Source organism: Convolutriloba macropyga, unplaced genomic scaffold (genome assembly GCF_964194025.1).
Source record: "Convolutriloba macropyga unplaced genomic scaffold, txConMacr16.3 SCAFFOLD_2991, whole genome shotgun sequence".
NCBI classification, from domain to species: domain Eukaryota; kingdom Metazoa; phylum Xenacoelomorpha; order Acoela; family Convolutidae; genus Convolutriloba; species Convolutriloba macropyga.
In genome coordinates this window covers 2,807-19,691 of record NW_027449805.1, presented here as the reverse complement: position 1 = coordinate 19,691, position 16,885 = coordinate 2,807, and the positions used below count along the sequence as shown (strand labels likewise).

The 16,885-nt window shown below is 37.2% G+C and overlaps 1 protein-coding gene across 1 annotated transcript; it reads right to left on the bottom strand.

Moving 5' to 3' along the window:
• Positions 1-1,181: 1,181 nt before the first annotated feature.
• LOC142355347 (dehydrogenase/reductase SDR family protein 7-like) lies at positions 1,182-9,100 on the bottom strand. The gene is made up of 3 exons (XM_075407548.1): positions 8,545-9,100; positions 3,416-3,602; positions 1,182-1,911 (listed from the first exon to the last, which is right to left on the bottom strand). Exons 1-3 carry the CDS (start codon positions 9,096-9,098, stop codon positions 1,699-1,701), a joined length of 954 nt encoding a protein of 317 aa, XP_075263663.1. The 5' UTR covers positions 9,099-9,100; the 3' UTR covers positions 1,182-1,698.
• Between the last annotated feature and the right edge of the window lie 7,785 nt (positions 9,101-16,885).

Below are 16,885 nucleotides of genomic sequence, written 5' to 3'. Positions count from 1 at the left end.
TGAATTTTCAAAAATTTAGCCAAAAAAATTGGCCAAAACGCTTGGTTCAAACTCTTCGTCAACTTTCTTCTATCTTTAAACAAATTTTTAGCAGAAACTCATTAAAATTAAAGCAAAAATTACGAAAAATTGGAACAAAACAACGGAAGTTAGGCGAACGTTCACATTTCTTTAAGCCTCCGTAACTCGCCGGAAGTAAAATTCAAACAAAGTCTTTTTAATTTGAAATTCGGCGCTTAACACGCTTTCCAATGATACCACTCACAATCCCTTACGATGAATATATCTATCGGCGAAAACTGATTGAACAAAAAACACAGTAGCGCATATAGTTCCTCTACCACTAAAGTGGGTCAGAAAAAATATACATATTTGAATAGCAGCGCACATTCCATTAGACTTTTATTAACTGTTGCCAACTAAGATAAGCTACTTTAAACTCTAAATGAGAGCCATTTAACCACAAAATTGAAACGTCAAAAGTCACTCGCAATAAGGTTCCACGAAAAATCGATAGGACGAAAATAGAATTAAAAACCCTACAAACGTTGTTTGAGAGAACTTAAAAAATTTAAGATTTCACCAATGACAGAAACCTTACAGAAACCATTAAGAATTTTCTATTGCATACAATCTTCCATGCAAGCGATCATACCCTAATAATGATCATTATTCACACTAATGATTAGTTAATTAATGTTACGCTGAGCAAGCAATTATCAATCGAACAAAACAAAAAGTAGGCTGTTCGTACGGTAAAGGAAACCGCGTCATCGACATTTAGGCAAATATTTTTGCCTAACCTTGCATTTGGATTTTTTAACCAGTCAACACTCTGATAAAAGTATTAAAATCACGTTCTAAAATCATGTCCATTCCTACCCGCAGACTGTTCTTTTTTTATGTTAATCAACAGTTCTTTCTGAGCAGAATCTTTTTAGAAGTAGTCAAATTGCACACTTAAAGCAATAAAACCAACATAGATCTAATACGCATTGAGCTCTATTGGCGTATCAGCAGTCAATTTGACTACATCTGAACAACTGAAGAATACTGCCATTAATTCTACACGAAATCCAGTAAGACTGTAACACTATGAGCTAACGACGAACATTTTCCCCTTGTAATTCTGGCCATAAAATTTTTCCTTCCAACATCTCGCAAAATTCAGATAGAACAAATTGAGTAAATATTGAATTAAAGACTAGAAAAATAAATTTTCAATATCAAAGATGAACATCTGATTAATTGAGCACCTCGATGAAGCAAATTCTTCATTTAAAGAATTGTCATCGACTATCGTATTGACCAAAAGCTGATCACTAAAAGTTTTAAAGCGGATGTAATTTTGGTAGGCCTTTGGGAAATTTTATCAAATTCAATTTTTTTTGTCTATTAACCCTTTATCGAACCCAAAAATTTGTGGACATCACAAAACTACTGATCACATTTCGGCAACTTTCCCCTTCCCCGGAAAAATATGGGCGGATGGGAATTGGAAATTCATAACACAATTCGCGGAACTATTCTGTCCCACTTCCAGTGTGCTTTCAACTTTTAGCCGCCAACGCACACAAGACTTCTTTACACAGCAAGGTGCAATGGATATAGTGGTCATAACGGCACAAAGGCGGTGGGAAGGGGTGGGGCGGGTCGATAGGAGGGCAGTAGAGATCCAATTTCACATAGAAATCTAGTTCAAGCATAGAGTTCCATATCACGGACTGCCTTCTTCTTCATAGCATGGAAATACACAGATGGAAGCAGCATTCGACCGTATGGGATCAAACAGTGATACCAGGGAGCAATGCACACATCCTTCTGGTCAGTGGCGAATGCTTCCACAGATCGCCTGGCACATTCAACTGGACTCATTCCACGGGCGATTGTTTTGTCCAATTTACCATACGACTGAAACCATAAAAAAGCCTCAGAACATGAAATTCATAATTTTGCAATTGGGGAAAATTTTACAGGAAATGTTTCCCATTACGAACAAACTCGAGGCGAGTTTTTGCCTCACATATTGTACTGAAAGGTGGGATTTCCCATTACACTTTACATTAAGTAAAAAGGTGTGCAATAATTAACCATACCCGGCAAATTGCAGGAAAATAGCCGCCATTAATTCCCATAATCTCGATTGAGATAGAAAAAACAAATAATGAAAAGCAAAAACAATTTTTGTACAAAAACATTTTAAAGGTTCAAACTACTGGGATGTTATTTTGTAGTTGGTCATAATCCTGTTTCTTTCTGAGAAGATGCAGCGTATCTTTACAAAATAACATTAGAGATGGCAAATAATAGTTATAAACAGTCACCGACTAGCGTCGGATAAATTGCTCTCAGCAACAGGCGGGCAATTTAATTCAGAGCGGCCTTGATAATTTTTATTAGCCTTGATAATTTTTATGGGTGCAAAAACTTCCGATCAAGATGGGCTCCGAACCCCCGACCTCGGGGGTAAGAAACTGAGGCATTAATAACACGGATAAGTTTCTGAATGCTGATCTTACAATCGCATTTGTTTTCGCAACAGACCTAATTTCTGAATAAGAGCAATTTTGGTCACGCAAAAATCAGGACTTCAAGCTTGAAAAATTCACGTAAACGAAATCGAAAAAATGTTCTAGAATAAAACGGTCATGCAAAACCTTTGCATAAAAACACACGGTTACAATAACTGCTTCAAACTTCATTCGAGAGCAATTAATAAGAACAAAGTTCAAGCAGGGGGAATCTAAAATTGCACTAAAACTGAAACTAGAATGGATTGGAAAAAAAACCATCGAAAGAAAACAATCGGATCCAAAAAAATGAAAAAACAGTAAAGATCGATGTCAAAATGCCGCATGTGAAAAAACAACCATTCGCGAGAAAGCGAAGACGTGACCACAATCATTTGACTTCAAAATTCAAGAAAATGTGTATTTTGTATTGGGACAGCGCCCCAAAACAATTCAAATTCTGTGAGCCAAATTTCTGCATGTCAACAAAACAGCAGCGAGAAAACAAAATTTATATTTGTCCAAACATCATTTTCTCAATCTAGTTTGAAATTTGAGTGAGAAATTAACGCCGCAAAACACTAGCGGTTTCCCTCCACTTCCTGTTTCTGCTTGACCAAAATCATCATTTTAATTTGACATCAAAAATCAAAGTGTGTGATAACATCTTAAGACAGCGCCCGAATACAATTACTATTCTTTGAATTGTAATAAACAGCTGGAAGAATTTCGGAAACGCCGCGAAGTATACAATTGACCATCCTAACTTAGATATTAAACGTCCTACTGACTTATATCAATCATTTTAAAGCAATAACAGGAAAATTAACAAGGGAAAACTATCTGACAGCTTTGGTCAGGTAGGAAAAGCTACTAATATTTAAGGCCGATAAAGTGATGCTAACCTCTCCAGAGCCAGTGGCTGAATTAAGAGATATGTCAGTTCGGACGTATCCGGGGCTGAGAAGACAGACTGATATGTTACTTCGCCATTCGATCTCTGCTCGCAAGGAGTCGTAGAAAGCTTGGCACGCATGTTTAGATGCAGCGTATCCAGATCGAAATGGAAGCGCAATTTTTCCCTGTAGAGAACTAAAACAAACAGCAGTTCAATAGCAATTTTTTTAACAAAATTAAGCTGTTCAATGCACAAACCCAATTTATCTAAAGATGCGTGTTGCTAAGTCTCTATTCTCCCAGCCAAAAAGCATAGTAACAATTTCAAGAACTTCAAGGTTTGAATGGGCAACCCCAACTAACAAAAGCTTGAATGGGTAATCCCATTTCATTTAACCTGGAAATTGGACCCGCTGATATTCAAAAATTTTCGTGACAACAGTGTGTAGTCGCTTCTGGAGCTGAATATTGATAGTAAGCACGGGAATCGAAGCCAATCTTCATCTTTATCAAGAAGAGCATTACACTCGTGCCGTAAAATGCAACAAAACCAAAACGCAGAAATTGATAAATTTCGTTTCTCAAATATTCTGCTAAAACTACTCATGGACATAGCTGGCAGATTGTCAGAAAATAGCCGCAATAGCTTCGTAGATCTGCAGTCTCAAAAAGATAGAAAAAGAAACAGACCACGAAATTCTTTTTTATTAAATGCTAAGATGTAACATTTGATTAAGAATCTGACAAACTTATTCTTGCTTCTAATAGCTGCTCTCAAAAAACCAAAAATCTTCAATTAGATTGGCGCGCACTCACTTGACCTTATCTCTTTGAATTGAAGTAAAGAAAAGTCAGTTTCAGAGTCAGGAAGTCATTTTTGAAAGTGAAGTAAGTCACGCGTGACCAAAAACTTCATCGCGCGAATGAAAAAATGCTCCAATAAGAGTGAAAATGAAGTCACGCACGCAATTCAGTTGAAATTACATGAACGAATGAACAAAAGGCAGATTTAAAGTGATGGTGACGTCATATGGTCGTAACAAAAATCTTGACGGAACAAAAAATATAGCAGGACAAGTCCTGAGCTATAATTCAAAGCATTTTCATTGACTAAACAAAAAAAACTAGACAAAATAGATTATGGCTGGATTGGGAAAACCATTTTAAAAAAACTGTCAAAAATCGAAAAACAAAAAATCGAAACGAAAATGCCGCATGTGAACAAAAAAAGCACTAACGAGTATTTTTGTTCAAACACCGTTTTCTCACTATACTAAATATTAGAATTAAAAAAAGTTCACGCCAAAACCCACTCGCTTTTTCACTCCAGTTTCTGTTTCGGAGTGACTAAAATCATCGCTTAAATCAGACTTCAAAATTCATGAACATGTGTGAACAGATCTTAAAACATAGCCGGAAGAATTCCGGAAACGACCAGAGGTAAAATCCTTACTGACCTATTCAACATCCTATACAGATAAAATCTTTGAAAAAATTGAAAATTAACATTAGAAATCTAACCTGACAAAAACTGATAAGGCATCTAATAAAATAAACTTTTAGTTGCGAATCCAAAAAACTATTGGCAAAAAAACAGACTTTGTAATACCCGTAGTTTGCAGCGAAATATTACAGACAATTTACAGCAAAATTGGACAGACAATTTTACAAAATGGGTTCATAGAAAAGACAGAGGAAAAGGAAATGAAGGACAAAATCGAACAAGAGTCCCTTAAAAATTGTTAACAAAAATCAAATGCAGATTCCCAACCATTAGTCTGGGAAACACCTCTCAATTATATCTTTTGGTATACAATTCACCCACACAATACTTAAAAAGAGAAAAGAGCAATCAAAAGGCAATTGAAAAACGCAAAGAACAAAACCTGATAAAATTAGAAACTTATATAAATTATTTCAGTAAAAAGTGCTATTTCTAGCTTCCTAGTGTCACTAAATAGCACAAAACCTACGAAAAACTGCATTACAAATTAAAAATTACTTCCAAGCAACACTACTTCCAGAAGCATAAAATCAGAGGAACTCAAACTAAAAAGCATTCAGTTTGAAAGAGCACTTAAAACGCTAGAATGAATAATTTCAACAACAAAACTCACCAGATGCGATAAAAATGAATAAATGTACAGGAAACTGCTAAAAAGGCTAAAAACAAAGCAAGTGGTAAAAATAGCTGAAAATTGAATCTTAAAATGCAATAATTGCTTCAGATGGCCAAAAATGCGTCGGAACACATTATTACTGGTTTAAATCATTGAATAAAACATCTTTTACAGAAAAAAATTGAGTTAAAATAAAAAAAAACTACTTCGAAAAAGCCGCATGTGACCAAAAATTTTCGCTCGCTTAGCGAAAAACTTTTTTACACCTACTTTCGTCGCTCTCTCTAAAAAAAACGACATGAACAGATAGCTACTCTCTCTGCTCTTCAATTCATTCAGCCGTTTGACCTTAGCACTTAGTTTTCGTGCGGCATTGATTTCTATATCCTGTTTTAAATACACTCCAAAAAATTATCGACCAAAAAAGGAATCTCCGCCAATACTCTTCGAGTCGTAAAAAAGACAGCGCCCCAAAACAATTCAAATTCTTGAGAAAAACCAAGAGAAGGCCAATAATAGCCCCAACTATCGCTGTGCGGCTATTAATTAGACAAGGCTTGTAGTAGTAGTAGTAGTAGTAGTTGGGATTCGGCCAGGAGATATCTTCATCTGCTGGCACGGGGATCGTCTCCCTTTTTCTTTCGTGATGGTGAATGATGGCAAATTACACTCTCCACGTCGCACTGACAAGTTCGTTGTAATTTGCGTTGAAGAAAGTCCAGAGAACACGTAGTAGTCGTTGTTTTAGGCCAGTGGGGTTATTGATGTCGATCGTTGCTGGCAGTCTGTTGACGAGGGCACTGGTACGGAAGAAAAAACTCTGCTCGCTTTGGCTTTTACGTGGTTTGCGGTGGTCAAATCTAACGTCGTGTGAAGATCGGATATCACGAGTGCGTTTCCTCAAACAAAGGTATGGATTAAAATCGATAGCAAAATATCCCGTCATACATTTGGATAGAGTGAGCAGATCTTGTAATTGCATGTATAATGACAGGGGAAGTATTCCAGTTTTTAACAGGAGCTCTTTGTAAGTACTGTTTCGGTCCGAGCAAACCCATTTAAGAGCCCGTTTCTGGACATTTTCTAATGATTTCAAATTGTCGATATTGGCATACCAGCAACTACTGCCGTAAATAAGAACAGGGATTATCATGGATTTTAAAAGATTCAGCTTAACAGACATGGTAAGAAGGGGCGAGCTCCTTTTCAACAGGCATAAAACACCTATCGCTTTATTACATGCTGCTCTAATGTGATCAGCCCATTTGAGATCTCGGGATATCAACAAACCCAAGTCTTTTTGCACAATATGTTTTTGTATCTCGTTGCCTGAAAAGAAAAACGCCTTGGTTGTATTGCCGAAGTCAAGATGGGTGCATTTCTTAACGCTAAGTGGTAGTTTGTTATGATCACTCCACTTTTTAATTCTTGATAAGTCCAGCTGAAAGAGCAATGAGGAGCTGTTGATTGAGATGAATTTCGCATCGTCGGCACATAGCAGGGGTTGGCAATTCTTGCAGTTGAGAGGCAAATCATTTATATAAAGAAGAAAGAGAAGGCTGGCGAGGATTGAGCCTTGTGGGACCCCACTGGTAACCGGAAATTCTTCGGAAAAGGTTCCGTTGATTCGCACACGTTGAGTTCTGTTCGCTAAGTATGATTGCATCAATTTAAAAACTCTGCCACGAATCCCAATTTTATATAGTTTCTGTAACAAAATCCCGTGATCGACATTGTCGAAATCTTTTTCGTAGTCAGTGTAAATGACGTGAATTTCGTCGTCAGAATCTAGGGAATTGTAGATTTTCTCAAGGTATATTAGTAATTGAGTGATACAAGAGCGTTGCTTCCGGAATCCGAATTGAGAATCACTAAAATAGGGTGATGCGTATCTATAAAGAGAATCAAACAAACTTGGTATCAGAGCATAAAACTTTGTGCTGAATTCTTTGCAAAAATACATGGCCCGCTTTCCAACCCTCCAGCCGAGTCATGCCAAAAAAATGAAAGATGCTTATGGCTGTCTTGAGAGTACCTAAAAACTGAAATCTGGTCACTTCATAGATACCATCTTCTGCACTCTAAATTTAGAGAGCCTTGCAAGTTCTGGACCGTCTAAAGCTAAACTTATTCATCATAGAACTTACAATAAGCTCTTAATTGACTTAAGTTTACAGACGGCAAAGACAAACGGCGAGATCAGGGATCTTCTCTTCAGTTCGCCCGTAGATTTAAACGACATGAATGAATATCAGTGAGAGAGAGCAATAGGGATGCATTGCAGCACAAGTGATAACGTAATGATTAGCAGAACTTCAAAAGAATGCGAGAAAAAAGGATGCATCATTTCAACGCTCATCAAACTTTCAGCATCTAAGTAAAGAAAAAGGTTTAATTAAATTAATCAAATTAGTCCCACTCGCTAGCGTATCACGGCACTACTTTTTACCATTTCATCATTTAGTCATTGAAAAGAATTTGTTGAGTTAGTGACCAACAGAAGGCAATTTATTGACTTCAGGAAAAAAGGGGCAGCAAAACGCCCAGATAAATAATTCATTGACTTTGTTTATCATGGAGCCAGTCGCTTATTCGATTCTTTTAGCTAAATTAAGTAAGAACTAGACAACAAAATACGCTCATTAACAGTTCATTCAAACAGCTGGACTTTAAAGCTATTTTTTGAACACACTAAATCGTTTTGTGAATATTGAATTGAACAATTCTCAAAGCTTCCTCTACTAATACGTTCACGTAAAAATAAAAATGCAATGAAAATTGATCACAGCTCTATTTGTTAACCTACTATTTCAAATCATTGTACTATTTGTTAACGTACAATGTCACACGAAGATTGTTAGTTTTGTCAGCTGGTGTTTTAGAGAAATTAATTTCTGTCGCCACTGAACTTAAGTTTTGTGTCAGGGTCTAAAGTGTTATGAACGATACAAGCTCCATTTAGTAACGACAATTAGACAATGAAAGCTGCCTTTCGTTTTATTCTTATTTTTACATACCTGGTGGCGACTATCCAACATCGCTCGTTACACGCCATCATAGATGGCAGCAGTGTTTTCACCAACACTATCTGAGAGAAGTAGTTCAAATTCATCACATTTTGATGCACATCGATCAATGTACTCTGAACACTGCCTCGACATCCTATTCCTGCGTTGTTGACCAAACCATGCACAACTCCGAAGCAATTCAGAATTTCATTCCCCGTTGACTCTACAGTGTCAAGTTTTCCGAGGTCAGCTGTTACGATCGCAATGTCTTCTTTTCTTTTATCCGAACTTTCCAATGATTCCATCATCTCCTCTTTCAGCGTTTCCAATAACTCTTTTCGCCGAGCAACTAAAATTACTTTTGCTCCACAATCAAAACATAGTTTGGCTATTTCCTTTCCAATGCCGGAACTAGCGCCGGTGACGCAAACAACTTTCCCTTGAAGCTTTGCTATCAATTGCTTACGACTTACTGATCCAAAAAAGACTTTATATGAGCACCAGAATGCTGACATTGCCACAAAGACTCCTCCCAATAAGGGAATGCAATCAAAGAAACACATCTTTGTCTGAAATATGTTAAACAGTACGATTACAAAAAAGGCATTCACAGTACGATTACAAAAAAGGCATTCACCACGAAAACTCTTCACAAAAAGGCATTCAACTCTTCTTTGTAAATTAACGTTCTTCAGTTTGCTCAGAATCCACAAGTTTGTTACGGAGTTCTGGATTTTGTTGATTTCACATTTAAATTTGATTGACAAAAATCAAAACAAGCATCCAAAAGCATTGTTTTGACTATTGCAACTGTATAAACATCTTTGGTAAACTAAAGAGCAAATAATTAGGACCAACAAACTGCTCATGGCACGCTTAATTCTTGTGCTTTTTCCTCTGAACCTGATTGCCTCCCATTCTCGGCAAGTTTGAAGAGATCAAAATGATTTCAGTACACAAATATAGAAGAAAATAGGCCTTCTGGCATTACTTGCATCAACAAGCATCTGGCATCAACAAGCATCTGGCATTACTTTGATGAAGCCCGAAAAATTAATGAAATTATATGGCAAAAAAGTTAATATCGGGAAAATTTCCGAGGACAGAAAAAACAAATGACGCGATAATCCTCAAAATAGAAAGACATTAACAGAACTTTACTTAAAATAAAAAAACAACGCCTCATTACGGAAAAAAATATCAAAAACTACAAACGACCGGCGCACAGCCAGCTCGACTGTATGCTTTGGCAAAAGTTTCAAAGAAAACACTCCAATGCGCCCTGTTTTATCTATTCCTGGAAGCTCTTACCACAATTTAAACACTCTTGTATTCCACTTTTTGAAAAGGTGCCGGGAGCCAACATCGAAAATTCGAGCCATAGAGCTAGACAAAAACTTGAAAATCTGGAGCTGGAGGCCAATTGTATCACTAGATGTCAAATGTATATGCATCAATGTCCCCGTCTCGGAAGCCCTGAAGTTGCTCTACGATGTCTTTACTCCAGTGACAACCCTCCCAATATTGAAAGATCGACACTTAATTTAATGTAAAAGAAACCAAATTGTCAATTACAACATTAAAAACATGTCTGCCATTTAAAACAAACGTTTTTAAAACATAAATTTTTCAAATTGTTAAAGGATAAAATGAAAATGTATTTTTATTTGTTGAGACAATTAAAACAATTTTAGGAACTATCTTATAAAATGCAATCGAAATATTTTTTTATATATAAATTTTAGCCCATATACAACTGATATTTACTTCTGTTATCAGGTTCTTCAAAAATATTCCTATCCAGAATTTTTCGATTTTGGCCATGTTTTCGTATTTCTAGGGTAATTCCGAATTCGCCCTAACCCTAAGTATCCCTCTTGTGGAGGCTTTGAAATTTTCGTTTTGTCATGCACAAACTGTTTTTTGCCGAGTCAAACTTAAAATTTGATCTAATGTTTCAGCGTGTTTCCGCCCCCTATATTTATCGCTTGTGTTTAGTGCCGGCTTCAGCTGGCTGATGTATATAGCTTACGATTGTCATGAATTTCTCTACTGTGCAACAGGCAGCCAGAATTTTTCATTCAATGTCCTTCGCGGAATCAATCTAGTCGAAATCATGCTGACCCACCTGTGAATCCTTCTTTTGATGTTCTGATATCTAGTGGTAACAAGCCGGCTTAAAGGCCCAACACAGATGAATTTGCATCCATTACACTTTATCCCAAAAACCACGTGGGATTTCAGCTCTCTATGGCAAGATGTTTTCAGAGTGGGGAGGCTTGATCTTAATTTTTGCGTTGTAAAAACCACTTGCAAGTCGAATATTTTCCTCAATTTGCTTGCAAAATTTGGAATAAGGTTGCCTCTGCATTGTAAAAAATAGTTTTTGTTGTTTTTCACGACATCTAGTCTTATTTTATTGCTTTTTTGGTGTTCTTTTCAATTGAACTTTACTGCCACCTATTATCTTTTCAAAAATCGGTTCCACTAATTTTGAACACCATTGCTCTGGATACTGATTTTTGGTCCAGCAAGTTTTGTGCTTTTACAGACTATTTTTGTGCTCTCATGGTTGAAGGCCACCCAATTATATTTTGCTTTAAAAACCATGTGAACCGTGTCTTGAAGCCCATTTTTATTTTGCTGAATCGGTGCACAGCTTAGGAAATTCAGTTTTATTCCAGTGTCAGTTGGTTTCTGATACAATGATTGGTGTTTTTATTTTTGGTGCTCATGTTTACGTTGATGTCAAAAAGCTAAATCAATTTCTTTTACTCTTCCTTAGATAAATTGCAGGTACTTATATAATGAATTAGAAAATTTTAAATACACTTCCGGGTCACATCGAACCGAGCAGATATCATCCTCATACTTTTTGAACAATTTCATCTCCGCATACCTCCCCTCTGTCTGATGTTTGCTGCAATACATACAAATTCAAAAAACATCTTGCATGTTGGTGTACTCCTAGTTTGTTATTTTTTTAGCATTTTGCATCAAAACAAAATTTTGCATGACTCACATTCTACTTCTCTTTCTCGGAAAATCACTTTCCAGTTGCTGCTGTCTTTGCACTTCTTGTTTTGATCAGCTCTCGAGATTTTTTCAATAAGCCCTAGATTTTGCAGTGAGGACTCAAACAACTTCATCCACACGTTTGCTAGAATTACAGCCAAGGATGCATCAACAGCCAGAACATCTGATTTTACATACCAGATCCCGTTACATTTAAAATGAACCTTGTCACCGCTAGCTTCAACAAACCTTCCATTGCGGACGTTGGGATCTTTGAAGCTAGTTTGTTTGAATGGAATTGTCTAAGAGCAATTCCTTTAGCCTCTCAAAATGGCACAAGGGTGTAGAAAAAATTTTGACGAAAATAGACAGTATTTGCTCGTTATCTTCACGAGAGAGAGAGAGAGAGAGAGAGAGAGAGAGAGAATCTAAGACCTTTCCAGCATTTTGCGTGTCTGCTTCAATGTTTTTGCCCGGTAGGTTCTGGAAAAATGGAGCCAGAAATCTGTTCAAGTTTTTGTTTCGTAACAGCTACCAGGTGTTGGAAGAACAGCTGGAAGAAGTATCTTTTTTATGTATCTTTGCCAGGTTAAAAAACCTTGCTTGTCGTTAACCTGTTGAACCGAGTTTTTGATAAATTTTGTCACTATTTCTCTCTTGCTTCATCAATTGTTGCAGGCTATTGTTTATCTGCTTTTCAGTTTTTATCACAATTTCTTCCTTTTCTCCATTAATTTTTTAAAACTGATGCAAGTTCAGCACATTATCAAGAATTTCTTTGATGCTCTACATCAAACAGAAGCCGCAATCTGTGTCAATCCTTGGCTTTTATGCATTTTTGACCGCTTCATTCATTGAGTTTTTGCGTACGATTTTTGCATACTACTTTGCCGACGCCTCAATTTTACAATGTTTCTCACCCTCAGTTTTATTCTTGCATAATTCACGTACTAGTTTGTCCACGTCTGCTAAAAATTGCACCTCAGTATACTTGTCTCTCACAGGGTGTTTAGGTCCGAACGATAGGATGTCAACTACAAACTTTGGCCATTCACCGCCCTCCATTATTACAACTTTACTATAGGAGCCATTCCGCATTAGTCTATCCTGTCTCATTGACTGTTTATGAAGTTTCCCATTAAGTCTATTTTTAGCCATTGCAGAGTGATTCCTCACTTCACACCTAATGCTGCTATGCTGCTGAAAACGGACGGCATCAATTCTGCATATCCATAATTTTTTCCTCTCTGTTTTAAGTTTTCCCTTGAACATTTTACGGCCTTTTTCCCTCCCGGTATATTTCTTTATTCAGGAGTTATAATTGAAACCTCTGCACTGTTTTTCCAGAAAACATTTTTTAGGGGCAGGAAACCTCAAAAATTCCTTATTTAGGGTTCTGAAGTGATCAAGAGAAAGTTTGTAACAGTTCAGTTTTCTCACAATATACCTGAGCCACGTCTTTGGAATTAGCATGCACACACCTCAAAGCAGCTCAGGGACAAGAGGCAATGAAACCCGATTGTTCACCAGCTCCACCTCAGTCTGTGTCTGTTGCATCTTCCTTGCCTTGGTTCAAGCTTACCTCTGCCTTTTGGCCAAGTTCTTGCCTTTTCCGTTCTTGAGCAGACCTCCTAAATTTTATTGGCGGCATAATATTGTATCCAGTGTCCTAATCTCATATCCAGCATTTTGAGGCAGCTCGCAAAACCTATCGGGCTGCATCCTCGTTTTTCCTTCAAAATTGGGTTTTTCCTTACGCTTAGAGCCAGTACTTTAGACTTCAGCAGCTCCTAAAAATTGTCTTCTGTGCCAATCCGTTGACAGTAAACAATAACACTGAAACGGTCTTTGCTTGTTCTCAAGATAATAATCAACTACGGCATGCTGCAAGCGGTGCAGTTGTTTGACGTCTGACTGAGATCGTGTTATTCATCAGATCATGTCAAACCACCAAACCTCTCCTCTTGATCAGTTGACCTTTTTGAAGAAAATTCTTTGTGTTTGAACCAGTTTTTAAAATTTCTGTTAAAAGAGAATCTGGAAAGGACACAAATTTCCCTGAAAAGTGTTTTTTAGCTGGAATATGGGAATTTTTACAGCGTGGACATTTTGGCAGCAGCATGCACATACCTCAAAGAAGCTCAGGGACAGGAGGCAATGAAACACGGTTGTTCTGTAGCTCCTCCTCAGTTTCTATTTGTTGAAACCTTCTTGTCTTGGCTCTAGCTTTCCTCTGCCTTTTGCCCAATTTCTTGCATTTTCCGTTCTTGAGCAGACTTCTTAATTTGTTTTGGCGGCATAATACTGTATTCAGTGTCCTAATTTCTAATCCAGGTTTTTGAGGCAGCTCACAAAATGTTTTGGGCTGCGTCCTCCTTTTATCTTCACAATTTGAAAAAATCCTTACGCATAGAGCCAGTGTTTTAGTTTTGAGAAGCTCCTACATAAATGTCTTCTGTGGGAATTTTTTGAAAGCAAACAATAGCACTGAAACGGTCTTTGTTTGTTTTAAGGATAGTTATTAACTCTGGCGCGCTTCAGGGTTGGTAGTTGTTTGACGTCTGAATTGAGATCGTGTTAATTATCAGATCGTGCCCAACCTTCAATTGTCTCCTCAGGCTCAATTGACCTTCTTGAAGGACATCCCTTGCCTTTGAACCAAGTTTTGGGATTTCTGTTGAAAGAGAATCTGGGAAAGGACACAAGTTTCCCTGAAAATTGTTTTCTGTTTGACAATGGGAGAATATTTACCGCGTGGCAAGACAAGTTTTCAACCAAAATTCTGCACCATTTTGGTAATCCAGGTACAATTTTGTCAACGTCTGCGATAAAAAGCACCTCAATAAACTTGCCTCTCACATGGCGTTTAGGTCTCAATGGTAGGACGTCAAGTAAAATCATTTGAAGTTCACCAGCATCCATTGTCACAACATTACTACTGTAGCCACATTCCGCAGTGGTCTATCTTGTCTCTCTGACAGTTTATCAACTTTTCCATTAAGTCTATGTTGAACCATTGCGAAGTGATTCCTCATTTCACACCTAATGCCGCTGACAACAGATTGCATCAGTTCTGGTCTCACCTTCTCATTAAATTTGCTCCTAAATTCTTTCTTGAACATTTTACGGCCTTTTTTGGCACGACTTATTTCTTAATTCAGAAGTTTTAATTGAAAGCTCTGCACCGCTTGTTCAGAAAAAATTTTTACTTTTGGGAGCATCAAACCTCAAAAGATCCTTGTTTAGGGTTTTCGAATGATCAAGATAAAGTTTGCAACAGTTCAGTTTTCCCAAAATGTACCTCAGTTACGTCTTTGGTAGCAGCAACTTTATGCTTCAATGAAGCTCAAGGATATGGGGCAACGAAACCCGATTGTTCAGTTGCTCCTCCTCAGTCTGTATCTGTTGCACCTTGCTTGCCTTGGTTCTCATTTTCCTCTTTTTGTGCCCAAGTTCTTGCTATTTCCCTTCTTGAGCAGCCCTCCTAAATTGTATGGATGGCGTAACACTGTCTCCAGGGCCTCAATCTCCAACCCAACTTCCTGATGAAGCTGGCAATACTTTACTGGCTGCGTCTCCCTTTTTCTCTTCGAAATTAGATGCTTTGTTACGCTTAGCACCAGTCCATCAGACTTCAACATCTCCTAAAAAATATCTTTTTACCTATCTGTCGACAGTAAACAATAGCACTGAAGCGCTCTTTGTTCGTTCTCAGAAACTTTATCAACTCCGGAACGCTGTAGGGTCGGTAGTTGTTTGACTTAAGACGTGAGATTTTGTTATTTATCAGATTGTGCCAAAATACCAAATCCTTCTTTTTGCTCAGATGACCCTTCTGAAGAAAATTTTGAACAAGTTTTGGAGTTTCTGTTGAAGGAGAATCCGAAAACCGATTTCAATTTCACTAAAAACTGTTTTTTGCTTGAGTATGGGAGACTAATTACAGCGTGGTGAAGCGAGCTGGAAGCCAAAACCTGCCCCATCTCGGTAAATCTATGAAATATTACCTGCCAAAACGCCAAAACACTTAAAATGTCTCAAAGTATTTGAAACAAACGTCTCCGAATGTTACGTTCATTGCCAGTTTTGAAATTGTTTCACAAATTGTTAAAGGATAAAATTCATATGTAATTAAACTTGTCTAAGACCACAATCACAACAATTCTAGGAAATATCTTGGAAAAATTAATCGAAATTTTTTTCTATATACAATGTTAAGTCTATTCACATTTCATATTTACATCTGTTATCAGTTTCATTTAAAACGTTCCAATTCCGGATTTATCATTTTTGGCCATGTTTTTGTATTTCTAGGGTAAATCCAAATTCGCCCTAACCCTAATTATCCTTCTTGTGAAGGTTTTTTTAATTTCGTTTTTTCATGCTCAAAATGTTCTCTGCCCTATGTATCTTTCTCAAGACAAATTTATAATTAAACTAATATTTTAGCGTGAACACAATCGACACTTTTAGCGGAACATATTTGACACTTATACTTCTACTCAAACTAGCAGTCACAAACGTTCATTTTAAAAGTATTGATAACTGGTGCTTTCAAAAAGGCGGTCTGGCAATGGGGCTTCCCTGGCAGTTATCTTGAATGAACGAGAAACATGGACTAGACCTCCTAGATATGGCAGTCTGCGTTGATGAACGAGGAAAAATTTCTTGTAAATGGTACCAGAAGCCAACAGACAATGAAACAATTCTAAACATCCGTAGCTGCGCTCCCCTTGAGCATAATAAATATTGTAGAAAGTACTCTCCTAGGTTTTTTCGATCTAAAAGCAACTGGCATTACTTTGACGAGACCCTAAAAATAAAGAAATATAATATAAAAAAATATAAAGATATATATAAATTTGGGGTGACTTTAAAAAGACCGCAAAACACCAGCGGCACCCAATTCAAACAATATGCTCAAGCAGAAGGACCTACCCACACTTTTTTACAGTATAGTGGCCAATTAAAAAGAGACTCTAGGAAAAACTGCCAAAGATAACTCGTTTCACAAAGGTCTACAAAACACTAAAAACATGTCTGCCATCATCAAAATCCAGTTTTGAACAGCATCTAAAATTGCACGTGGTAAAGGAAATGACATGATATGGATGGAATTCTACCTATATAAGACAAACCGGCAGACATATAACCACGCGGACAGCAGAGCATCAAAAAAGGACTCACTAGTTGGAAAGCATGAAAAGCGAATGTTGTGATACATCACGCGTTTTTGATTGGCATGTAATAGATCATCGCAAATGCCACAAAAACTCAAGAATCTCGAAGCGTTACAGCGTTACAAATAGCACAAATGTAGCCAAAAAAAACACTC